Source organism: Pleurodeles waltl, chromosome 8 (assembly GCF_031143425.1).
Source record: "Pleurodeles waltl isolate 20211129_DDA chromosome 8, aPleWal1.hap1.20221129, whole genome shotgun sequence".
Lineage (NCBI taxonomy): Eukaryota > Metazoa > Chordata > Amphibia > Caudata > Salamandridae > Pleurodeles > Pleurodeles waltl.
This window is the reverse complement of record NC_090447.1, coordinates 661,268,006-661,295,667: the sequence shown is the minus strand read 5'-3', so window position 1 is coordinate 661,295,667 and position 27,662 is coordinate 661,268,006. Positions and strand designations below refer to the sequence as shown.

Here is a 27,662-nt window from a genome sequence, read left to right as displayed (position 1 = left end):
TTTTGAAAGGGAGGGGGCTGTGTGGCCCCTCTCCCTCAGCCTTTATTGGCCCCAGGATCCTCATCCCCCTCAGCTAGTTCACTTGATGTGTCCCAGGGAGCCCATTCCTGATATAGCAGTTTCCCTGCCCCATGGTATGGATGTGGAAGCTTTGGTTTCCTCCTGCCTGGAAGAGAGCATTTCAAAACTCCGGCTAAATGGGAGCAAACACAAAGTCTGCTCCCATTAGGCGGAAGTGAAAATGCTCCCACCGATTTGGAGCAGACTTTTGATCTGTTTCCCTGCCTGCAGTGATATGGACAGGTAAATAGAACAACACATTGCTCCTACACGGAGGGAGCAACAGGAAGCTGATCCCTGCAGGTGGGAGCAATGTCGGCTCCTGCAGAATGCAGGGAGTTGGCTGGGGATGTGGGGATCCTAGAGATTCCCTCACAGGTCCCAAAATAGTGTATGGTGGGTGTCATAGGTGCCAAGGCACCCACCCATATTATAGAAAGGCCCTGGGGGATGGGTCTCCTATGCCAGAATAGGTTTGGAGAAGGGGGCCATGCGGCCTCTTTCCCTATAACTTAGTGGCCCTGGGGTGATGGGTCTCCAGGGCCTAATGAGGGGGCAAATGCAGCCTGCTCCCCTTTATAAAAAAAATAAACACTAAGGATTGAGTACTAATGAGGCTTGTTAAGGCCTTGAGGAATGGGGTAATTTGAGATATTATCAGTGATGTCATGAATGATGATGTAGAACATGTCATGAGGGATGTAATATGTGAGGTCTTAAGCAGTGCCTGGGGGGCACAAGTTATAGTTAGCTCTGCTTATTGTCACTGATGAATTGCTGTTTTATTTTAGTTCAAAACATTAATGTTATCATGACATGTCAGTGACATATTCACCTAACTATAATGCCACTGTTTCTGGGCAATATTATGGTCATCTTTTCTTTTTTCTGCTATTTTTGTACTTACCATTGTAAGTATAGGAACATGATATTGTGGCAAACAATATTTTTGACACAATATTTTGGTCTATAAAATTAATTTTTAATCTAGTATTGTGTTAGTGACCTGATTTAAGTTACACAATTAGCTGAGTATTCAATACATATTGAATCTTAATGTACATGCTTTCTTTCTTACATCCTTAGTTGTTCACCTTTCTCTGACTGTGAGCATGCCTTAAAATGATTCAAGATTTTAAATGCCTGCCTAGGAGATTAAAATAGTCTGCTGCCTGAGAAGGGACATTAGGCTTCTGACAGAGTAAGAAGGCAGGTTAGGAAACTCAATAGCAATCTGTAGCATCTCCTTGAACATTTGCTGGGAGGATGCCCCGTGTGAGACAGATAAATTACTTCCTCAATGCAGGAGTTTTCTTTGACATTTGGGAGCACACCATTAGGAGTAAAACACAACAAACTTCACTGGAATCCATTCAAGAAATTAGGCAATTCAGTAGCCAGTCATGTGTTGCCTTTATTGTTATCAGTGACCATTATAGAGGGTTAGAGTACCCGGCTGACCATTCTGATGCAGAGTTAATTTCACCCAAGAAGCTCTTTTAGATCTGTGTCCCTACAGGAGGACCTGGGCACTCACCTGCATTATTGTTACATTACACCTTAGAGGTGGGGGGACCAGAACAAAACGGTTCCCTGCCCTCCTTGAACTACGTGGCCATGCTAAGGGGCTTGACTTAAGCCAAAAGGCTCAATAAGGAGAAAGTCCTCAGAACAATTTTTTTTGTGGAATTGGCTATCCCCCGGCCTATGACAGGCATTGAGGCCTGACACATGCCTCCAGACTCTGTAAGGAAATGGTTCCTTCCTTGAGATAGGAGTGTTGCCTGTTGTTCTTCCCTGCCTGCATGCCCCAGTAGTAAAACAGGTTTGTGGGACAAAATAGAAAGCAGGCCTTCAAATCCACCCACCGCCGCTCGAGCGGTGAGTGTTGTCTGGCTGGAGTGCCTAGTGACATAGCAGTCACACATGGTGAATAGTATAGGGGCAGCTGCTTCCTAAAGTAAAACATTTGTCTTTGAAACAATCATGGGCTTTTTTGGAACACATAAAAAAGAAAGTACTTGTAAGGCATGTGGGATCCAGGAATTGTGCATATTTCTGGACAGATACTCCTTTAGGGACAGGAGACATCTGCAGTGTTTTAAATGTGTTCTGGGGTCTGCTTGATTTTGTGGTGAGTCCCCAAAGGTCACACAGATCAGTGACAAAATTCCCTAACCCCTCCCCCAAAGTCTTTCAGGAGTGAGGATCGTTGACCGCAGGAGAATCTTGGCCTTTGTCAAGCTATACCCTGGGTTGGTCCTGTGAATATCCCAAGAGTAGTTGACTCTGTTTTTTGTAGTATTTTGAAGGGGTTATATCCAATCCTTTGTAAGCTTCAGAGCTGTTTGCGAGTATAAAAAGCTGTGTCAAGGCCAGTGTGTATGACTTATTAATTGTGACTGACACACTGTAACATTATTGCACTAAAGTCAATTGGTTAATGGTACTGCCTGTAACATTGACTGCCAAAGGCTGTGGATCAGATTTTTCTATTGTAAATACTCTGACAACACCAGTAGGCCAGACTTTTTAATACTGCCTATCTCTATATGGTTTGTTATTGGCACATTTACTAGCATTTACTTTGATGCCTTCAGTTAATGCAGAACTGTCATGTTCCCATCTGAAAACATTTTTCATCCTTGCACTGCCTTCCCATTAAGAAGTACAATATCTTTAAAAGTCTTTTTTATTTTATTTTAATGCTCTCCATTCTCATTGTCCTGCTTTCATTAAATGCATTTTCCTAGTATTCGCCTCCAAGAACACTAATTATGATCTTCCTTTACCTTTTTGCTCCAGACACCTAAGAAAAGAAACTTTTGGCAAGGCGGCAGAGCATTTGCCTATCTGGCAACATCCAAATGGAACTCACTTCCCCTTAAACTGAGGTGTCATCTGTAGGAAAGTACCCTATTTATAGCTTGGTTATCCCCATTTTTTGCCTGTTTGTTTGTGTGTTTGACTGTGTTCACTGGGATCCTGCTAACCAGGACCCCAATGACTGTGCTCTCTCCTCTAAATTTAGTTGCTGGTAACGTTTTATCCCCACAATTGGCATGCTGGTCCCCCCATGTAAGTCCTAGTGTATGGTACCTAGGTAGACAGGGCATAGGGTTTCTAGGGTATCCCTATGGGATGCAGACGTTATTCTGCCACCCATAGGGAGCCCTTGCAAAGGGTTCTGCAGGCCTGCCATTGCAGCCTGAGTGAAACAGGTGCATGCACCCATTTTCACTACAGGTCACTACACCAGGTCACTGTAAGTCACCCCTGGTAGTCCCTCTCAGCCCAGAGGGCAAGGTGCAGTTACCTTAATGTGAAGGCACTCCTGCACTAGCAGAGGTGCCCCCACATAATCCAGATCCATTTTCCTGGACTTTGAGTACGAGAGGCCCTTTTACGCATGTACTGGACGTAGGTCAATTCCTATGTCCAGCTATATAATGGTTACTCCGAACCTGGAAATGTTTGGTATCAAACATGTCTGAATCATACCCCAATACTATTACAAGTGTTGGAAGTATTATTCCATGCACTCTGGGGGCTCCTAAGAGGACCCTCAGCATTGCTACCATCAGTCTAACAGGGTTTGCCGGGCAGCCCAGCTGCTGCTACCCTCAGACAGGTTTATGTCCTCCTGCTGCTTGATCTGATCAAGCCCAAGAAGGCAGAACAAATGATTTCCTTTGGGAGAGGGACGTAACATAATCTTTCTTTGGAAATAGGTGTGACTGGCTTGGGAGGGGTATCCTTCCCAAGCCACTGGTTTGCTTTGAAGGGCACATTTGGTGCCCTCCATGCATAAACCAGTCCACAGCGGTTCAGGGACCCCCAGTCCCTGCTATGGTGTGAAACTGGACAACGGAAAGGGGAGTGACCACTCCCCTGCCCGTCACCACCTCAGGGGTGGTGCCCAGAGCTCCTCTAGAGGATCCCCTGGATTCTGCCATCTTGTTTCCAAGATTGGCAGGGAACTCTGTTAGCTTCTGAGTGGCCAGGTAGGTGACGTCAGAGCCCCCTCCTGATACGTGCTTACCTGGTTAGGCGGCCAATCCCCCTGTCAGGGCTATTTAGGGTCTCTCTCTTGGGTGGTTCCTCAGAGTCAGCTTTCAAGATTCCAGCAGGATTCCTCTGCATCCCTTACTTCAACTTCTGACCAAAGAAACTGCATCGGGACTGTCCAGGACCAGAGAATCTGCAACAAAGATTAAGACTTCGCCTGCAATGTTGTTCCCACAGCCCCCTTCCAGCTTCTGCAACATTTCCCCAGTCATGCATCCTCTGAGGACAGCCCGTCTTCAGTCTGCATAGTAAAGAAGAAGGAATCTCCCTTGGAGTGAAAGAGTCACTTCCCTGCATTTGCAAGCACAAACAGCAACGACAACTGGCTGCATGGATCCCCTCTCCTGCTGAGCTGCATGGATCCTGCATCACAGGTGGTGGTTGGAAGTGGTCCCGTCGGTCATCTCTACCAGCTGTCCAACCTAGCCTTCCAATGCAGGACAGTACCCCCATGCACTGTGTCTTTTGCAGCTGCCAAGGCTTGTTGGCACTTCTTCCAAGGGGTCTTCAGTCGTCGTATAGCTCCAGTGCCCAGCACTCCTTCCTGTGATGTACATCTCCTTGAGTGACTCTCTTGCAGCGTGTGACTCCTTTTCGTAGTGCTGCGTGGGCTCCTTTTGCACCTTCTGTGTCCCCATCCTGTGGGACTCCTGCGAGTGCTGCTTGTGCTTCTGTGGGCTCTCTGTGAAGCTGATGGCTTCCTCTGACTTCCCCTCCTGGGTTGAGTCCTCCTGGGCCTTGCTAGTCCTGACAGCAACACTTACCACCAACCTTGAGTTTTGCCGGTGCCAAGACTTGTAGGTGGAATCAGGACACACAAACCTGACTGCAATCTTCCTTCCGGTGTGGGACATCACCTGCATCCACCATGAATCTGACTCCGACTCCAGGGCTGCAGTGCTGACTCTTCTTCCTCTCCGTCGACTCACTCCTGCATCCTCGGCTTGGTGGGTAGGGGCTCCTGCCCCCCCTGGACTCTGCTGTGTCTTCTGGACTTAGGGGGTTATTCTAACTTTGGAGGAGTGTTAATCCGTCCCAAAAGTGATGGTAAAGTGACGGATATACCACCAGCCGTATTACGAGTTCCATAGGATATAATGGACTCGTAATACGGCTGGTGGTAAATCCGTCACTTTTCCGTCACTTTCGGGACGGATTAACACCTCCTCCAAAGTTAGAATAACCCCCTTAGTCTCTTCTTTCCACAGATCTTCCTCTTCGGAAACCCACCGCTGGTTTCTTGCAGTCATCTCTGGGTTTTTCAACTCTCTCCTTTTCTTCTAACTGGGTGTTTTGGGGAAATTTTAGTGATTTACTCCTGCATTCCTGGTCACTGGAAGGGTTGTGGTACTTATCTTTGTGCTTTCCTGGTACTCCCAGCACCCCTCTACACACTCCACTTACCTAGGTAGGTGTCCAACTGTCGCATTCCATTTTTTTAGTATATGGTTTGTGCTCCCCTACGGCCACTATTCTGTATTGTGTTTTACACTGTTTTCACTGTTTTCTAACTATTCTTATGCCTGTTTCTGACAACTACTATATATTACTTGTGTATTACTTACCTGCTAAGGGAGTATTGCCTCTATAGTATTTTTGGTGCTGTGTTACCATTATAAAGTACCTATATTTTTGTAACACTGAGTGTATTCTTTCATGTGTATAAGTGCTGTGTGACTACAGTGGTATTGCATGAGCTTTGTATGTCTCCTAGATAAGCCTTGGCTGCTCATCCACAGCTACCTATAGAGAACCTGGCTTCTAGACACTGCCTGCACTACACTAATAGGGGATACCTGGACCTGGTATAAGGTGCAAGTACATTATGTACCCACAACACAACAGGGCAGCTTCCTACATCAAACTAATCTGATTTTGGGATACCACCTAAGAGCCGAGAGTTTACATTATAAAGCTTGGAAGATTTGTAGTTGATTTATTGGCACTAGCATGCCCTTGTATAATCACATGCTTTAAACAATGTGTACAATATATGAAGAAAAATGTGGTATTGTTCTTCTTGCAGGTCTTTAGAAAAAATTATCTGTGTTGAAAAAGCAGTGCAGTCACCTATAACTGAGGTTAAATAAACTTTTAAATAATCTGCTTATTTTATAAGACTTATTAGAACTGGAACCACACTTTTTTCAAACTATCATTTATCCCCTACAAATACATTCACTTTCAACTACATAGCTAGCTGTGGGAGAAGTCTGTCATTTTGGCAGTGCTTTATTTGTAAAACAATAAGTGCTGATTCCCGAAGCACTGCCCAGACACCTGCAACCAGCCCTACTTCAGGCATCTTTAATTCTCTACCAGACACTTTCTGCCCTGTTATCCCATTATTACATGTCTCTGCTTTCTCCCTTTGTGATGAATTTTCCATCTTTATCTTCCTCTTCCTTTCAGTTTTGTGTGTGTGTTCCATCATTGCCTCTCAGGAAATGTCTGTTGGTGTTTGAACTATGCACAGTTTGTTAATTTATATGTGTACATTCTGTTGGAGCAGAAACTATAGAAACGTCTCAACACCTGCACTATGATTTGGACTAAGGTACTGTGTTTTTAGTGACGTGCAAGTTGTTGCACATCTAACCGTACCCACTAGCGAGAAACGCTTCTACTCCTCTCGAAGCAGTTTATTTTCCTGCCCTGTGCCCTCAAGCGCTCTCATCAAGATTCTAGTGGTGAAACTTGGCTTCCTCTTTCACTGTGCCACTGCAACTGAGTGTCTTTGAAGTTTCTAGACTTCACAGCTAGGGGTGGGCTCGCGACGCAAGGTTGCCTAGACAACACCTCGTTGTTTACCAATGTCCAAGTTGTTACTAAGACCGCACCATTCAAGGGAACGCCGTTCCATCACAAGCTGCTCCTCACTGCATTCTTCTGATTACAGTATTTACAGAGTCATTGTTTTTCCAAACTGGATGCATTTCCTGGCGGCAGCATAGATTCCAACAGTCAATGCTCAACTATGCCAACAAGCATTATAACGCTCGACTGTGATACGCACACCTGCAGACAGCGTATAAGCCACACACATTTAATTCATTTCCTGACTGAAATGTGTATCGGTGATATGCACACCTTAAAAAAGCATATAGTTGACGTTCATTAAAGTGTTTGAAGGTGATGCACAGACCTGGAGATGACGTATCGATTATAGATACTTAATTTATGTGGTGATTTTGGTGTATAACGGTGATGCGCACACCACAGAACTGCGTATCAACACTATGATAACTGATGACTGAAGCGTGTGATGGTGTTTCACACCACAAACTACTTGTCTGTCATGCATCACAATAAGCTTATAGAATTGGTGTATGAAACTAGTGTAAAGGAATCAATTAATTATCTTTCAAGTGCCTAAGTTTTCTGATCACTTATACTAAACTCTCTTTGTCATAGTTAGGATGAAAAATGGTACTTGCCTACCTTTCTTTTTATCAACCCCGGGGGAGACGCCTATTAGGTAGGCCAAGTGGAAAAAAGGTATTCTTACATTATGCACGCATGTATGGAGTTTCCTTAAGTGAAGAAAAAAAAACATTGTTAGTGTATTGTTTGAGTTGGGAAGTTTAGGAGGTCTTTGAACACTTACCTGACCTGAGATGAAGAGTTAACTAACCTAAATGAATTTGAAATATGTTTGGCAAAGCTTGATAAACACTATTTACCACAAGTGAGCGCAATTTTAGAAAGGTATCATTTTGGTAGACGTATGCAAAGGGTGTAAGAGTCAGTAGAGTTATATGTCACGGACGTATGTAAATTGGGTGCCTTGTGTAAACTCGAAGGTTTGTAAGAGGAGCACAAATGTGATCAGTTCGTACTTGGTTGCAATATTGAAAAAAATAAAAGATGAAATGTGGCAAAAAGATAACTCCAAATTAGATGAAGTGGTGATGGTGGCCAAGCGTATTGACTATTCACTTGCATGTGTTGAAGTATTGAAAAAAGAGTTTGCTACTGATCATCCTGAAAAAGTTCCAAGTATTGCATGGACATCTTTTGAAAGTGTGACTAATTCTAAGACCAAAGATTAAAAAAACTGATAGGATAGCAAGAGAAATGTTAAAGCTAAATGCTTTCGTTGTGGTAGTAGTGACCATCTTGCAAACAACAAATTGTGCCCAGCTATTGCAGTTAAATGTCACAAGTGTGGCAAAGTCTTTCATTTCACAAAACCGGAAGGATGATTCAAGACACTAAGCGTGTGAAAGAAGTAGATTTGAATGATAATAATGACTGTGAATTTAATCTGTGGAGAAGTTGTGCTTCAAATTGATCTCATTAAACTCAAAGGTCCTGTGGATACTGTATTGGTTAAAAGACATCAGGTACAGATTCTGTTTGACTCCTGTGTGAAAATTTCTTTCATCCCCAAAAGAATTTTCCTGGACAAGTTAAAGGAGAAGGTGAAATATTTTAAGCCAGACACTAGACCATTAGCTAACGGAGGTCAACCCATAAAGTTGTTAGGCTACTTTTCGGTGACTTTGAATACAAAGGTTGCTTCACATTGGGGAAAGTGTATGTCTCATGTAAAGGGGACAGTATAATAAGCTGGATTCACCGTAGTGAAATGAAGATCATGTTTGATCCGAGTGGTGAACCCAAGGTAGTATTAAAGGACTTACATTCCAGTAAGGGGGTGAACTAAGAAATGAAACCTGATGTGAGCTCTGATACAGAAGTACTCTTTTGGAATAAACACTGTGATAAAATGGGTGAGTGATGGCAGAGGGAATTTGTCTGACTAATTATACTCACAAAATTTCACTTAAAGAAGTGGCGACTCCTGCATCTTGTAAATTGCAAGGTGTGCCACTACCCTTACATGATTCCATGCATACTGAACTCAACAAGCTTACAAGTGAAGGCATCATTGTGGAGACAGAGGCAACCAGTGGTTGGCACCAGTAGTACTTGCATAAAAAGCTTCTGGTGAAGCTCTGTCTAGATTTAAGAAGCCTTTACAAAAATATAGTGGCAGATAAATATCCCTTTCTTAATATTGCTGAGATGCTAGCTTTGCTTGATGGTAATGTGATGTTTTTGACCCTGGACCTCAAGGAAGATTATCTTCAAATTAAGTTGGATGATGACTCAATGAACCTAACCTTTTTTGTTACTCCATTTGGCTTATTCACGTTCACAAGATTGCCATTCGAATTGAACTCAGCTGCCTCTGTGTTCCAAAGAGTCATGGAAGATGTGTTAGGTGGAGTGAGTGGAGTCAAGGCCCACCAAGATGTTGTGTTGGTGTGTGGTTCCTCCTAAAGAGAATATGACAACAAGGTCAAACTGGTTCTGACAAAGTTCAAAGAGAGGGGCCTATCCTTGAGGGAAAACATGTGCAAACTTGGTTTGTCAGAAATTGAATATTTAGGACTCGAGCTTTCCCAAGAAGGAGTTAAGCCCAAGGAGCAATTAGTGATAACTATTGATGATCTGTCCTACTCCTTGAAAGAGGGATGAGTTAGTTACATTCTTGGGTATGGCTGAATACTACAATATAGTTGTGCCGAAGTTTGCTAGTCGCACTTATGCCAATGAGGTCACTGTTGAGGAAAGGAATCAAGTTTTTGTGGTCTGTGAATTGTGAGATTGACTTTTAGAGTGTTAAGAAAGCACTGCGGGAGGCTCCTTTGTTACAAAGCTTTGACTCAGGAAGGCAGTCAATCTTGGTCACTGTTCCCAGCGCCTAGGGTTTACGAGCTGTGTTGAAGCAAGTTAAAGATGGAGAGGAAGAAACAGCCATATTTTTGTCCATGGCTCTAACGAGGCCTGAGAACCATTACTCAGGCACAGAGAAAGAGGCTTTGTGTACATATTGGGCTATAAAAAAACTCAAAAAAGTTTCTCTGAGGTTGTTTCTTTTTGGTCAGAACCAATCACAAACCTCTTAAAGATGTGTTTACTAAGAAGAGTTTGGATGCCATTTTCTCACGGATATGTAAATAGGTAGTTGCTCTACAAGAGTATGACTTCAGAGTGAATTACATTCCTGGGAATGAAAATAAGGTAGCAGCCTGTTTGTCACATCTAGTATCAAACCAAACAATCCAACGTGAAAATAGTGATAACATGACAGAGGATCATGAAAGCTGAGAAGATCTGACGGTGTGTGAAGGCCCGGAGGGTGTGATTATGGAAGATATGTGGAAAGATGATTTGACTAAGGCTATTGTGCTGCAAGAAATTATTAAACAAACCAGAAAAGGCTGGACATAAGAAAAAACATTGGGGAGGAAGTACCAATATTTTGGAACGTTTGTAATGAGCTCTCTGTCAAAGTAGATCTTTGATAGAGAGCTTTGAAGAGGCACTAAACCTATTCCACCTGAGTGTCTTAAAGATAAAATTATCCAGTTAGGTCACCAAGGACACCAATGGATCTCAAAATCAAAAGAACAGATTAGGTTGTATTTATGGTGGGCAGGCATGGATGTTCAAATAGAGAGAGCTGGGAGGGATTGTGTTGAGCGTGTTGCCAGTGACAAAGTCTGCAAAACCAGAGTTCAGCCCATGGTTGTGAGAGATGGGCTAGCAAGAGCGTGGCAAGAAATAGCCTTGGACATTCTGGGCCCAGTATCTTGTAAATCAGGACAGTCTTATGTCTTGGTTTTACTAGATCTATATTCTCATTGGCCCTAAATTTACATCTCACTTAGCATCGAAACAAGATGTATTACATTTCTTAGTGAAACATTTTGTATAGAAGGGCTACCGGAATGTCTCTTAACGGACAATGGGGTGCATTTAGTTTCGAGGAAATTGAGGAATTTTTTATCAGAAAATGGAATTAAACATGAAAAATGTTCTCTCTATCATCCTGAAACCAATGTGGCCATAAAGAGATTGAACAGAGTGTTGAAAGAATCCATACAAATGGTGAAAGCTCAGAATAGAGACTGGAAGTCAGAAACATTTTAGAAGGTAAAACTGTGCTAACGCGTCCCTTCATGATTAATTTTACACACTTTGGGACTCGTTTTAGGCCAATGAATCTTTTGACCCTGTTTGAAGACACCTTAGGATGAGATAGCTAATCAACATGTCAATCAATATGTCAATAACGTCATCAGTATTTATTATAACAATGCACTTTACTTTAGTCAATGTCAGTTAATAAACTCTGGAAACACCGTGACCTTGCAGTCATGAATAACCACACCAGTTTAGTATGAATTGAGTGATATTTATTCCCTATTGGTTACAATATTACTAGCAAGTTTATTAATCTCAAAACCAAGAAGCACAATAGCATAGTCACAATATGGCAACTCTGATAAGATTTCATCAAAGCAAGAATCACAAACATTAGATTATAACACGACGTCAGCATGGATTATTCTAAGCAGAGTATATTAGCGCATTGTTCAACAAGGCATAGATTCTATTTGCGTCAGTTCAGTGTACCCTCTCAACTAACCTCGAATTAGCATTAGCATGTTGGGCTTCATGCAAAACAATTTAGGAATACCAATTTGGAAAACATCTAACTATGGTCCCTGTCAAAAGAAAAGCAGTTGGTACCTAGAAAGGAAAAGCAAACAGACCATCACAAATTCATTGTCATATAGTTACCCTCCAAGTTTGGTCAGCACTCAGGTTCTATCTTTGTCTTCAGGACATCAGTTGATTCTCCATCAGTCAGGAACTCAGCTCAGGTAAAAAGGGGCACTTCCCTCATAAGGAGGTAAAGTGTAAATGAGCAATCTAAGGACAAGGATGGTTCTGTTCTCATCTAAAATTTTCAAGTCACTAAGCAAAGTGACAAAGTGTCTAGATCATAGCAAATTGCATCACCATCTCCCCTAGTCTCTCTCCTAGCCCTCCTGTTCTGATTTACTTCCTGGTGTCAAGGGTTTTTATCCACTTTTTGTTGTACTGTCCCCTAAAATCTGATTGGGCAAGGGGTTGCACCCCACTATCTTTAACCAATTAACTTCGCATTAGGTCATCGAATTTGTTACCCCATAACAGTTCTCACGTATTTTATTGGTGCTTATGATTGACGTCTTTAGCGGGTGGAATGTCCGGTATGATTTCCTCGTCTTGTGGTCCTTTGCACATCTTCGGTAAGTGGCTCCATTGTCCATACCATTTAGGCGACCTTGTACATAGCATTAATCTACACTGTTGCATGTAGCTAAAATGTTACTACAGGCAGGAGGAATTTCATGAGAACGGATCTACTACAGTTACATTCAGCTTCTAACTTTTGGAAAAATCAAGGTTTCAAGTCCTTTAGCAAGTCAGAACAATGCACGTTAGAAAAATACATTTAATATGAGAGTCAGGCAGCTAGGCCTAGACTCATGCTAACTATGGCCTAAAAGACCTATTATCAAACGTTAATAACATAACCATTAATAATTAGTGTAAAACCATTTCATAGTAGTAATTCTTCAACATTAGTCATTTTTTTTAGTTCCCGTATACATTGGCAGCCACTTCCCTTGGGCACATTTCAAACGCACGTTTTAGCAAAACATGTTAATACAGTTTCTATGCAGCATTATTGTACATTAGTTCATGAACATTTCATGTTAATATAGATTATATAAACTACGCTCTCTCAACTGTACAGACTTACTCCAGATTCCATTGCAGGTAATATACCTTTTGTATTGTTCAAGGGTCGCAAACTTATCTCCTTGGTGGATGAGGAGTAAGGATGTTGTCTCAGACAATTGGAAGGTGACCCAAAAGGAGAAAATTATGAAAAGGAAAGTACATTTTCATTCGATACATGCTGTTTCCACTCGCAAAGTTTCGCTAAGGGGTATGGTGAGAGTGAAACATCCCCAGAGTGGGGGTTCCTCTCAGTTCTCTCCTCCGCTTAAGGTGATTAAGCTGTTTCACAATGTGTTTAAGTTAAGTGGTAACCAAATTTGGTACTTAAATAGGGTGGTGATTGTAGCATCAAGCTCTGGAGTATCAGGTAACAACAGGTTTAACGGTGCTAGGAGTAAGGAACCCAACTTCAAGGAGAAGTGGCTGGGCGGTTAAGCGTCCCGGATATCTAAGTGATTTTGTTTAATCTTCTCTTTTTCTTCTGGGCTTAGATTATTTATCCTCTTTCAACGTTCTATGTCTTATTCATGATATATATGGTTATTTATGTGTAAGTATTTCTTTTCCCATTAGCCTTTATTTTATTATGATGTTATAAACCTGCCTAGGTTTCATGGCTCGTATTGGGTGGAAGACGTGTGGCATCGTATTATGACGTGGTTTCCATTGCTTTGAGAAATAGAATGTAGAACATTAGAATGGAACTTTGCTTAAAGAATGTTGGTTCAGTAAAGAATCTCAAGACTCAGTTACTTGCCAGCTCTTTTCATTGCTAGGACGTTTCGTGTTATCTCTGAACCTATTAAACGGCGTTTCCCAATCTCCAGGCGAATGAACTTGACTTTATTTAGAGTTAAATGAACCTCCTAAAGCGTAACTTTGATGTGGCTATAATAGAATAGATTGCTTGCACTTCTGCAACATGCATGCCAATTATATTAAAATACTGTGAACCGCTGTTTAAATTTGATAAAAAAGCATAGAGAAACCTAGAAAATAAGACCTACCCTTCCTCCGTGCTTAATTTGTAAATAAAAACGAGCTTGCACCTAAAGCTCTCCTCTGAAACACGTTGCTAATGCAATTCAATGTACAAGCACAGAATACTGAGATAGCATAATCCTAAAGCCACCTTGACATATGTAATCCATTTACTGCCACTCCCTGCCCCTTCAGCTCACTCTTGCAGCTTTCTACTTTCTCCCTTTGTGATGCTTTTCCGTCTTTCTCGTCCTCCATCCTTCCGGTACTTGCTTTTGCTTGCAGTAATTGCCAGATGCAAAAAAATAAGGGGATGATTTAAAAGCCCCTAGCTCCTCCTTGCTCCACATTAGCATAATTTTTTCAGATGCTAGTGTGGCCCAAAAAGGCCAAAATTGTGGTGGCAAATTTACAAAGTGGCGCAATGCATGCATTGTGCCACTTTGCAACCCTTTGAGCTACATTATGCCTGCGCCAAGCATAATATATGCAAAGGAGGCGTTCCCCCGTTTGGGGGGGGGGCAAAGAAATTGCACAAAGATATCTAAAAGATTTATTTACATCATTTTTACAACACTTTTAACGACTACTCAGAGCAGGCATTAAAAGGAGGCAAAACATTTGTTACAATGGGCCTCAATCGGCTTTGCAGGATTAGTGTCAACATTTTTTATGCTAATCCTGCAAAGCTCCGAACTAGCGTCAAAAATGTTGATGCTAGTTCCCCTAACTACCCCCATGGTGTGCCATATCTTAGATACTGCGCACCCATGGTGGTCTTGGGGGGGCACTAAAGGGTGCAATGAAAGTGGCGCTGCACTGAATGCAGTGCCACTCTTCTAAAATCAGGGCCTTAGTGTAGACCCGCAAAAATAGGTTCTGGTTCCCCCCACTGACTACCACTGGCTCAAATTAAGCACTGCCTTTCGTAGTGATCCTCATCGTGATGCTGTGTGGTTTCCATTCACCACAATAATGTATACTTCGACTATACCAGTCGTGTATTTTGATGCACTTCGCTCTGAACTCCCATTATAAGTGTCTGCTTTTCTCTTAATAAAAAGTGTCAAATGGAATTTCAGATGTATACCTTGTTTCAATTCATGCCGCCCAACACTTTGGCGTTTTAAGTACTTTTATTTGGAATGACTAATAAAAGCATTACATGGTGCAATTATATTATCCTTATCTGTTCCTAATATTAACTAAAATGCGGCGCTATCGATTCCTAAATAAAGAATTGAAGAGTAGTTTTCGAACTTGGCATCAACCTAAAAAAGCTGTGAAAATGAAGTATAACTAGGAATATCAATTTAAACGTCAAAACCCGTATTTAAAATATTTTCAAGCTCATAAGATACATGTGAATTATTTGTTCCAACTGACGGATATTTTGCCTGTTCTATTCGCAATTAAGTTTACCTAGGAAACGCATCAACACCACTGTGGACAGAGAGCAATACAATTATCCTTCAGTAACCTCTGAATGGAACATTTATCTCCTCAAATAACGTCTTCTAACCCGTAGACAAAACGTGTGGAGTAACAAGCAAAAGAAGCCTTAAAATCGTGAGCTGAGCTAGCTCCCTACACATATTTGTAGGGTAAACATGGAACAGAATCTGCTCATTTCCACCACTGTGTTTATGAAACCCACCTCCCATTTAATTCTGGTACATGATGCTGGGCACATTTTCCCTAGATACTGCGCTTTGTTGTGTGATAGAATCATAAAATATTTCTACCGAGAAGCTCAGAAGTGTTAGCTCAGAACCTGGTGCATTCATGGTGTTTGACTATACTAACAAGTCGGTTTCGAGGCATGTCTGGCTGGGCAGAACAGGTGCGCGCCTAAAGATCGCTGCAGCTGTACAGCTGTACCGCTGTACCAACAGCAGGCAGTGAATTAGCGTAATGCCCGCGGAGGAGTGACAGGAGAGCTGAAGTGGACGGAATAGCTAGTAGGGGCATAGATACCAATAATGCAGTGGCACTGCGGCCCAGGTGCGTAAGGGACCCACTGGATACCAAATATAGCCGTTTTTTGTTTCTTCCAAAACAGGAAAAGGGGACTTTTCCTTACTTTCATCCGGCCTAATGGCATCTCTGATAGGCCAGTGATGGCTAGTGGGAAAATACGCGAAGACACACTAGGGTAGAGCGTTCAACAAGCTCCAGAAATGCACGAGGAAGGACTACTTTTGCTGCTTTAAAACCACACACGGGACTTCCACTGTGGCCGACTAATCTACCAGCAATTTTTAAACAAAAGTAGCTAATAAGAAAATATGAACAACTTTTCAAAGGGGTTATGCATGCACACCATAAAAATCTAATTGCAGTGTTTTATTTAGCTGCTATTGACGTGCAGAGAAAAATACTTAATGAAACATGGACAGCCTTTCCAAACTCTTCTTTTGTTCGTATATCATGCAGGAGGTCTGGGCCTGCTGGCGTGATCTTTTGTCATACTTGGAAAATGAAAACAAATGGCTGGAAGAACTGGAAGCGAAAATTAAAGCAACCGAAAGTGTCAAGGGTGGAGCAGAAGAAATTGCAGAGGCGCTGGATGTAAGTACTTTCTTTAATAACGATTCATAATTTAGAGTGACTCCATGTACACCTATATGTATATTTCAACATGTTTTAATAGAGCAGACCATAATGTGCCTAGACAAGAAGTATAAGAAAATGCAATCGCTGGGGCTTCTTCAACATTGCGAGACTATTTCTGTGAATATTGTATAATTCTTAAATTGTTCTCTTACGTACACATTTGGGGGGGTGGTAGGGGGAATTGCACAGATTGCACCTGTGCCCCCCCATCTTTGCTTTAGTGCGACGCTATATTGCACCGACGTAGGCACTAACAATAAGTGCAAAAAGGACCTAAGGATTTCCTTGTCAATTGAAAAAGTTACTTTTCAGTCGGGTTAGTCAAATTTCAATTTTGCCTCCTGGTCTGTGCACATGGTGGTCGAAAGTCTTATGACACTGGGGAAATCTGTGAACTCCACCCTCAAGTGTGTTTGCATTTCACTCACTTGCATAATGCCATTCTAAGACGCCATCATTGTCATTCCATGGTCGTTTAGTAAACAGTAATTAAAATCAATGGTGTTATCAGTTAATTAGAGAACATATTTACAAAAGAAAAGGCCCATACCATTTCTTGATTATACGGCTTTGAATGCTTTTACACAGGATAACACTGAAAACGTAAAATAATGCTGTGAACCTGATGAATGCGGTAGTATAATCTCTGGTTTATGTTATTTTAAGTTACGTTATAGTGCCTCTTTGCTTTCATCATAATTCATATTGCTTGCGTTGGTAGATTCTATTAACTAGCTTTTTAAAAGGCGTTTAAGAGCGCAAAGAAGCCAATGGAGCGAATCTCAGTTTGATTGTGTTTTTTTAACTATACATCTGAAAACATTTGCTTTTCTCTAGTATGTGATTCCACACTAATAGAGTTGGAAATGGAAAATCTCCTCAGATGTACGGGTTTGTTTGGCATTACAGCTGCATTGGAATCTCTTCACAATAAAGTTACCAATTGAGGAATATAAGCGAGTGTACCGTTGGTAGCTACATTTTTACATTGCCTTCTCTAATTAATAATAATAAATATTAAATATTTTATTAATACTATATTATATAATCAATCACATATACCATTTTACTCTCAGCGCCACATATTGTCTCTCGGACTTATCTTTAAATGTCAGGTTTGCTTGTTGCATCATATTTTCTTAGTAGCTGGCCCTCAAGAAAGTAAATTTTTAACCTTAGGATTCATACAGCTAAATCCTCACAAATGTTGGAATGGAATGGCACGAAAATGTCCTTTATCTGCATGGGAATGCAAAAAGCTCGAAGGTATTTGATAAACATTTCAAAAGCATAAGTGCAAGGAGGAGTAGGACCCCAGTCCATATCCTCGCTCAGGCAAACAGCAAAAGGCTTATAATCTACGTCTTCTACCAACACCAGTTATGTTCCCAAATCTCTGGGGTTAAAGCCTTTCTTATGAGAGTCATTGGCTATTGAGTTGCAATGGGCCCTAAGCATATGCTACGAAAGTTGCTACACTCAAGCAACCACTCTTTAGAGACGCATCCCCTAAATTGACTGCCACACCGAAAAATAGTAGGATTTTAGGGATGGTAGAAGGCTAGCTGAGATGTCAGGTCTGGCACACTGAAAAGAGATCCCTGCCTGTCCCCATTGGAAGAAAGTCTGCCCATACAGGGTTGGGGGCTAGGGCATCACCTGGTGTGAAAAGTGGCATCCTGGCTTTTAGAAAGCCAGCATGAAAGGCAGGCCCTCACCCAGTGCTTAATTTGGAAACAAAAACGCGCCGGTGTTCAAAGCCCTCCTGTTGCAATTAAATGTGGGATCACGGAAACTGAGGCAGCGCAATCCTGAAGCCATCTCGGGCCTCTTCAATCCACATTAAGCTAATCCCTTCCCCTTCAGTTCACTTTTGCAGCTTTCTGCTTTCTACCTTTTTGACGCTTTTTCGTTTTTCTCTTCCTCCATCTTTCCCATATGTGTCTTTTGCTCGCAGCAAGTGCTTGACGCAGAAGAATAAGCGCCAGTCCTCAAAAATAAGTGCTGGTGCTCAGCACCGGAAACAACAAGCACAAATAAAGCACTCCCCTCACCGAGCCCTGTTTAAGCCTAAACATGCTATTACAAGACTGTTAGAGGTGGTGATTGTCCTTTGTATGGCCTCTTAGGGTAACAGGTAGTTGCCCCCAAAAGTATTTTCCTCTCTTGAACATTTGTAAAGGATGCTATTTACCTCTCTCTGTACTCTGTAATTTTGTGTTACAGTCCCTGTGGGGTTGGGATCCTGGAAGATCCAGTTTGAAGGTTGCCCAGGCTTAGGTATAAATGACAGAAATAATCTTTGGATTACCAAAATCAAAGAATATCAATGAATTATTTATAATAGTAGGCTGCCACAGACATGGATTTTTGTAGTCATTTCCTAAGCAAAGTATTATGGATTTGTATTTATGAAACACCCTTTACAATGTAAAAAGACTGCTCTAGGCTGTGCAGGAATTTCACTTTTGAACTGAATCCTCTTAATGCAGGTATATAGCAGCCTCATGTTTGGAATGTCACATTTCTAAGTATTATGTACCCGGGGCATGTGAGCTCCAACGTACATGCTACATGTAATTAGCTAATTGTAAAATAGTTTATTGCATGTACCAAAAAGGTTTTTGTTGACTTGGGGATGCGCAACCCTGGCCTGCAGCCAAACATGGTTGCAGAAGCAGTCCTACTGCTTTGTTTTGTGATTTAGGGACTTGGGTGATTGATAATCATATTGTACCTACCATATAAAATCCACCTTTTATGCTTCTTGCACAATTTCTGTGTCATTGTTCTGTGACATTACTTCAAAACCATATTTCTAAATGGGTTTAGTGAACCATTACCATGTTAACAGATCAGAGCAAATGCACAGAGTGAGTTGCAGCAGATTATCTATGTCAACATCAACATATGCCAGCAATTCTTGATCAATTAAAGCACAAAATGGAAGTAGTTTTGAGAAAGGGGAATTCTCCTACAGGGGCACATGCAAATTAAGGTCACATTTAAGTAGAAGATCCGCACAACCCAAAAGCTAAACTATCAAATGTGTGAGTAAGTATGGTGCTAGAATATTGAATCTTTAAGATTTTGTTACCATGACATAATTTCAAAAATATCAACAATCAAAATATTGATAATGTAGGTAAGTATAGGTTTCCCATACTTGATTCCACATATAAATAACCAGAAGGTGTGTGTATGTAGATATATATATATATATATATATATATATATATATCTCTTCAAAGTTTATAGAAATTGAGTAAAAATGGTACATTCAAACTGTTAACGCGTCCCTTTATAATAATTTATTACACATCAGGACTCGTTTTAGGCCAATGAATCTTTTGACCCAGTTGAGAGACACCGTAGGACGAGCTAGCTAATCAATATGTCAATCAATACGTCTATAATGTCATCAATATTTATCACAACTATACATTTCACTTTAGTCAAAGTCATTAATCAATTCAAAACACTACCATGACCTTGCAGCCATGAATAACCACACCAGTTTAGTCGAATTTTATGAGTTTTATTCCCTATTTGTTACAATTCTAAGAGAAGATGCGTTAATCCCAAAACCAAGAAACACAATAGCATAGTCACAATATGGCAACTTTGATAAGATTTCATTAAGGCGAGAATCACAAACCTCAAAACATAACACAGCGTGAACATAGTTCAATTTAGCAAAGTGTCAATAACGCGTCAGTTCAACAAAGCATAGATTCGGTTGTTTGTCTATTTGCGTCAGTTTAGTGAACACCTGTCCTAACCGCTAATTAGCATTGGCATGTTGGGCTTCATGCAAAACAATTTAGAACACCAATTTGGAAAACATCTAACTGTGGTCTCTGTCAAAAGTAAGCAGTTGGTACCTAGAAAGGAAAAGCAAATGGACAAATCACAAATTCATTGTCATAATTACCCTCCAAGGTTTAGGTCAGCACACAGGTTCAGTCTTCGTCTTCAGGACATCAGTCAAATCACCATCAGTCAGAACTTAGCTCCGGGGCAAAATGGGGGCACTTCCCTCATAAGGAGGTAAAGTGTAAAATGGGCAAATCTAAGGACTAGGATGGTTTTAAGCAAATCAATAAGTCACCAAACAGAGTGACGACGTTTCTGGATAAAATCAATAGCATTCCCTAACCCACCTAAATGGCTCCCCGTGTCATAGGTCTTTATCCCTTTTTCGTTGTACATTCCCCTAAAATGTCATTGGTTACACCCCACTATCTTTATCCAATGAAAAAACAAATTATTTCATTAATCTTTCACCCCATATTATTTTACAAGCTTCTCATTGGTTCTCCTGTTCGATGTCTTCAGAGGTAGCACGTCCGGTATGATTTCATCTTTCTGTAATTCTTTGCACATCTTTTGGTCAGTAGCCCCATTGTCTTCACCGGTTTGAATGACCTTGTACATTACATTAATCAACACTGTTGCATTTTGTTTAATATCACTCTACAAGCAATGTGGAGTTGATGGGAACGGATCTACTATGGTTACATTCAGCTTCTAGTTTGAAGAAAAACAAGGGGTCATGTACTTTTGCGAGTCAGCACACTGCAAGATAGGAAAAATACATTTAATATGAGAGCCAAGCAGCTAAGCTTCGGCTCATGCTAACTTAAGGCCTACAAGGATTTCAGCACAAATTTAATAACGCAATCATTAATAATTAGTATAAACTTATTCAGTATAACAATTTATAAACATTTTAGTCATCATTATTAGTCCACGTATACATTGGCGGCCACTCCCCGTGGTCACATTTCAAGTGCATGTTTAAACAAATACATCAATACAGTTTCTATGCAGCATTATTACACATTAATTCATAAGCATCTCATATTAATATAGATTATATAAGCTACGCTCTCTCAGTCCCTCCTCTGATGACGTTCGTCATCACACAAACCTTTTCCTTTAAATTTTCACTTAATTTTTCACCTTGCGCATAATGCGCATTTCAACATCTTGTCCCTTGTGTGAACTCTCCGAAATTTCATTAAACATTTTCTCCCTTTCACTTTCCTCATTCTTCTTGTTTCTCTTTGTCCAATTTCTTCTAATTTTGTCATTAATTTTGAATGCTCCCCATAAACCTAATAAACAGGCCAGAATAATTAATAGACCCCCTATTATTTTTGCAAGAACCCCATTCCAAATGTTGCTAAACCAGCTCCCTACTCTGGCAATTCCTTTTCCCACTTTCTCCCGCACTCCAGGTTCCTTCAAATCCTTCAAATCTGCACTATCTTTAGTTAGGTTAGTAAGCATACCTCTAATCTTTTTACTATTATCTGGTATATATGAGCAACAATGACGCTCGTTGAGCATCTTGCAGACTCCGCCGCTCTTTGCTAAAAGAAGGTCTAAAGCAAGCCGATTTTGAAGAGTCATAGCTCTTTCCACAGCAAGTTCAGTATTCTTCAGGAGTATAGCCCCTGTAAAATTTGTCAGCATGTTATCCACAATAGTAGACAACTTTCAAATCTTTATGGAGTTTAAGATAACCCCTACTGAAGGAATTATGGCTCCAAATATGTCACCAACGACAACAGCCGCTGTCTCTCGTTTTTGTCTAGCATGTTGTAATTCAGATACTTTAGGTATTTGCTTTAAGTCATCAATCTGGTAAATCTTTGGGAAAACTATCCCCAAATAACATGTCCCATACCATCCCTTAGGGAGACAGTAATAAGCATTAAGTCCACAGATATAATAGATCCCAGGGATCGCTGGATCCTGTCCATTTAACATGAATGTCCATTTACTCTGAAACAAAAACACATGCCTGCATTCACTCGTTCCCACAAATAAAGTGTCATGTTCAGATTTCGGCCTATATATACAAAGTCTTCCTACATGTAATGCATCTATAGCTAATTTGCCTTGCGTCTTTATTGCAGTGTAAGCATAATCATTTGCATATGTGCGTTTCTCTAGCCCTTTTTCTAATCTTTCTTTTAATGCTTTGCGTCTATCATCAGTGTGATCTAAGAAGCTTTTCTCTACAGGTGTTAATAAGCAAGTCAGATTGTTGTGGTGTGCATAAGCTGTCCCAAATGTAAGTGTTGTTTCAAAGAACCCTCTAACTATTTTTATACTATGCTCCTTAGCTAATTTGTTCAGAAACTCAATCACTGGCACAAAAGAAAACACCACATCTAAATTTGAATAGAAGTATTGCACATGCTCTTCATTATAGAATCTTGTTAGAAGCAAACTACCACTTATTCCGTAGTTTAGTGGGAGACTATAAGTGACCCCTTCTTGTACTGATGAGGGAATCTTTGTGCACACAACAGTTTCTCGCATCCATGGTTTCAACATACTCATTCAGCAAGCGATAGAAGACATTAGTGGAGAGTTCCCCTTTTGAGTTAGTTCCCTCATACAAGTGTTTTGTATCTTGCTCAAACTTTTCCCACGATGTTAGTGTTGTAATCTCAGGTTTTGAAGCATTGTTAATCGCTTTCTTATCCAACCACGGCATTCCCACAATCTCACCTACAATTATTACTGCACACACAATACCTAATATAAGGCTTAACCAACCACACACTTTACCCTTCTTGCTACTACCTTTATTATAAGCCATGGTCTGTAAAGAATCAGATAGCAGAATAACTTCAAAACAAACAATCAACTTGAGGACAACTAAAAGCTCTTTTTTTTTTCTTCTTGATACAAAGTCTCTCTTTCTCTGCGTGTATTTACAGCATTTCACTCACTCCAGGACCCTTTTGCCAATCAGGTTAGCAGCTTGTCATAATCGGGTTTCAAAGTCAATTCAGGTTATCAGTGTCACATCCGGTAGTTTATAAGTCTCTCTCTCAGCTTTTCAGCTTTTAATTTCAATTTTCAATCTCAGTTTTAACACAGTCTTTTTCTCTGATTGATTTCAGGTACCGTAGTATTGGCCTGGTACTTCTCGATCAAAACAGAATGCTAAGAATTCTTGTTGCCATTCAGATGTCGTTGCATATGCCCATTCATGACCTGCGTACCTTCTATTTGCAGTTCTCTTTCTTTTCAACCTGTGTTCGCTTTGTAATTATCCTTTACTTAGATCCTTTACTCAGGATGTATCAGTTTCTTCTGCTATTGTTTCCCCTGGCATGACCTTTTCTTTCACAGCCTGCTTCTCTGGCCAGTTGTCACCTTTATGCGTCTTCTTCCTTCTTGTCCATTCAGGACGCTGAACAGCACCCCCCTCTTGTGCTATGGTGTTTTCTCTTGACGGACCTGCAATTGGTTCAGGGGATGCCGGTGTGCTTTGGCCTCTCTCTACTATTTCCCCTTCTTCTTCTGGGTCTGTAACAGGTTCAAGCTCTAACCCGTATCCGTCTACTTCTGGGAGAACCTCTCCTTGATTTAGTTCTCCTGCTGCCTCTACTGAGATTGCCTCATTATCAACCCTCTCGAACTCGTTTACTGTTTGAGGGACTAGGCTGTTCTCAGTGGGCTCTCCTGCAGTCTCAGTTCCCCCTTGGCTATTTTCTGGCCCTGAGACTTCCTTCTCTGGATTGGTTGAGTCAGAAACTTCAAGTTCCTCATCAGTTGGACACGTTACCTTCTTTGTGTGTCTAGCATGTATCCAGTTTGGAACGCCAGCACATTTCACAGCAGTGGTTGTTGTCAGTACTACTTGATATGGCCCCTTCCAGCGCGGCTCCAAACACGACTTTCTCACGTGCTTCTTGACAACCACCCAGTCACCGGTTTTCAGGGTGTGACCTGGATCACTGATCGATGGCAATGTGTTGACATCCACCTGGTGGGAAAAAGAGCGAACCACATCAGCCAAACCTTTGCAGTAGTCCAACATCATATCATCTGTGATATTCACAAGAGCATTTGCTGGTACTGCGGGTAGCCTCATAGCTCTGCCCATAAGGATCTCATAGGGTGATAGTCCTGTCTTATCAGGGGTATTTCTCATTGACATCAGTACTAAGGGTAATGCATTTGGCCATTTCATATTGGTGGCTGCGCACATTTTTGCCATTCTCGACTTCATGGTACCATTCATTTGTTCTACTAGTCCTGATGCTTCAGGGCGGTAGCTACAATGCAGCTTCTGTTCAACGTCTAATGCCGCACACAAGAGCTTAATCACCTCATTGTCGAAGTGTCTGCCCCTATCTGATTCTAAAGAGACCGGAAAACCGAACCTGGGTATTAGTTCTCTAAGCAATAGCTTTGCAACTGTGAGACTGTCATTTCTACGTGTGGGATAAGCTTCAATCCAATGGCTGAAAACACACACAATCACAAACACGTACCTCAATCCTCCACAAACAGGCATCTCAATAAAATTCATTTGCATTCTGCTAAATGGACCGCCAGCTCTCCCTATATGGCTCAAAGTTACCACAGTCCCTTTTCCGGCATTCATCTGTTGACAGATGATGCACCTGTGACAGGTAACCTCTGCGGCTTGTTTGAATTTCGGTTTAAACCAGTCAATCTTGAATGACCTGATCATTGCATCTCTTCCAAGATGTGCCTGTCCATGATAAAGCCTTGCAAATTGTGACAAAAGACTGTTGGGCAAAACCAGTTTCCCCTCCTCTGAGACCCATACGTTGTCAGGTCTCTGTACACATTGCATTCTCTGCCAATAGCGTTTCTCCTCTCTGCTAGCACGACCCTGTAGTGATTTTAGCTCATCTAGTGTATCAACCACCCTCAATGCAAAGTTCAGGCATGTTTTGTTTTCAGTTTGCGGTAACAATTCCCACTGGTCCTTGAATGATATACAGTTCAATGCGCAAAACCTTGCGAATTGATCTGCATAGTTGTTTCCCATTGACACAAAGTCTTGTGATTTAACATGAGCATTGCATTTCACCACGGCAATTTCAAGAGGGAACTGAATCGCATGTAACAAATCCTTAATCTGTTCGCCATTTTTCACTGGAGAACCAGAAGAGGTCATAAAACCTCTCTGCGACCACAATTTGGCCAAAATCATGTACAATGCCGAATCCGTATCTGCTGTCTGTATAGATTGTGACTTTCAGATTTTCAGCTGCATGGCATGCCTTAGTAAGAGCAATTAGCTCTGCCACTTGTGCGGAATACACTCTCTCGAGCCAGGAAGCTTTAATGATACCAGCTATTGTACATACAGCATAACCGGCTCTCAGTATTCCGACTGAGTCTCTCAAACAAGATCCATCAACAAACATAATGCAGTCATTTTCTTTTAACTGTGTATCTTGAATGTCAGGTCGGGGCTTGGTACATAGTTCTGTTACCTCAAGACAATCATGCTCCACTTCCTCTTTGTTAGAAATGGGGTTTTTGGTTGGTAGTCAGGTTACCCTCTGTCCAAGCAAGAACCCTCACTCTAGTCAGGGTAAGTCACACACAATCCAAATTATCCTGTACCCACCCTCTGGTAGCTTGGCACGAGCAGTCAGGATTAACTTAGAAGGCAGTGTGTAAAGTATTTGTGCAATAAATCATACAATAACACCATATAGCACCACAAACGTACACCACACAGTGTTTAGAAAAATATAGAATATTTATCTGGATATTTGTAGATCAACACAATAAAAGATGCAATAAGAATTTGTAGAAGTATCACTGAAAAGTGACATAAAGGGGGTGATTCTAACCCCGGCGGTCTTGGACCGCCGGGGCCAGGGTCAGCGGGAGCACCGCCGACAGACCGGCGGTGCCCCGCAGGGCATAGAAAACCGGCGGTCTCCCGCCGGTTTTCCGCTGCCCCTTGGAATCCTCCAAGGCGGCGCAGCTTGCTGCGCCGCCGAGGGGATTCCGACCCCCCCTACCGCCATCCAGTTCCCGGCGGTCCGCCCGCCGGGAACCGGATGGCGGTAGGGGGGGGTCGCGGGGCCCCTGCGGGCCCCTGCAGTGCCCATGCCACTGGCATGGGCACTGCAGGGGCCCCCGTAAGAGGGCCCCTAAATGTATTTCACTGTCTGCTGCGCAGACAGTGAAATACGCGACGGGTGCAACTGCACCCGTCGCACAGCTTCCACTCCGCCGGCTCGATTCCGAGCCGGCTTCATCGTGGAAGCCTCTTTCCCGCTGGGCTGGCGGGCGGCCTGAAGGCGGCCGCCCGCCAGCCCAGCGGGAATGTCAGAATTACCGCCGCGGTCTTTCGACCGCGGAACGGTAACCTGACGGCGGGACTTTGGCGGGCGGCCTCCGCCGCCCGCCAAGGTCAGGATGAGGGCCAAAGTGTCTTAAGTCTTTAAAAAGCAAAGAAAGTCTCTTTCAAGCACAAAGTACCTGGTTTGGAGTGGAAAATCTCTGCAGAGGGCCGCTGAGGAGGAGATGCGTGGAAAAATGGTGTGTGAGTCGGTTTCGCTCCTTCATACACGGACTTGCGTCGTTATTTGTCACGCGGGGTGGCGTGCATCGTTCTGCGGGAAGAAAAATGGTGTGTGCATTGGTTTTGCCCCTTCACACACGGACTTGCAACATTATTTTTCACTCGGGGAAGACGTGCGTCGTTTTCCGGCACGCGGGCCGACTCCTTCTATGGTTCGTGGGATTGCCAGATGTCACAGGGTCTGTGCGTGTTTTCCTCGGCTTGTCATCCAGCTGCGTGTCGTTCTGGGAGGCTGTGCGTGGAATTTTCTTTCTCACTGCAGGCGTCACGTAGATTTCCTCTCTGGAAGCCAGACGGTGTTGTCCAAGCGAGGCCGTGCGTCGAAGTTCCGGTCGCCCCGTAGGCATCGCGTCGGGCAGTGTCGGCGTGCAGCGATTTTCCCACCACGGAGCAAGCTGTGCGTCGAATTTCGGCGCACGAGGAGTCCAAATGAAAAAGAGAAGTCTTTTTGGTCCTGAGACTTCAGGGAACAGGAGGCAAGCTCTATCCAAGCCCTTGGAGAGCACTTTGGCAGCCAGACAAGAGTTCAGCAAGGCAGCAGGCCAACAGCAAGGCAGCAGTCCTTTGTAGAAAGCAGACAGGTGAGTCCTTTGAGCAGCCAGGCAGTTTTTCTTGGCAGGATGCAGGTTCTGGTTCAGGTTTCTTCTCCAGCAAGTGTCTGAGGTGGTAGGGCAGAGGCCCTGTTTTATACCCAAATGTGCCTTTGAAGTGGGGGAGACTTCGAAGAGTGGCTTAGAAGTGCACCAGGCCCCCTTTCAGTTCAATCCTGTCTGCCAGGGTCCCAGTAGGGGGTGTGGCAGTCCTTTGTGTCAGAGCAGGCCCTCCACCCTCCCAGCCCAGGAAGACCCATTCAAAATGCAGATGTATGCAAGTGAGGCTGAGTACCCTGTGTTTGGGGTGTGTCTGAGTGGATGCACAAAAAGCTGTCAACTAAACCTAGCCAGACGTGGATTGT

At 42.3% G+C, this 27,662-nt stretch overlaps 1 protein-coding gene across 4 annotated transcripts in view; it reads left to right on the top strand.

Moving 5' to 3' along the window:
- DMD (dystrophin) overlaps window positions 1-27,662 on the top strand; it is a 6,960,831-nt gene that overhangs the window by 2,205,035 nt on the left and 4,728,134 nt on the right. For all 4 annotated transcript variants that reach the window (XM_069204753.1, XM_069204754.1, XM_069204752.1 and 1 more), the window contains one exon: window positions 16,138-16,272. In XM_069204753.1, the coding sequence (XP_069060854.1) occupies window positions 16,138-16,272 (135 nt within the window). The remainder of the gene's footprint in view (window positions 1-16,137; window positions 16,273-27,662) is intronic.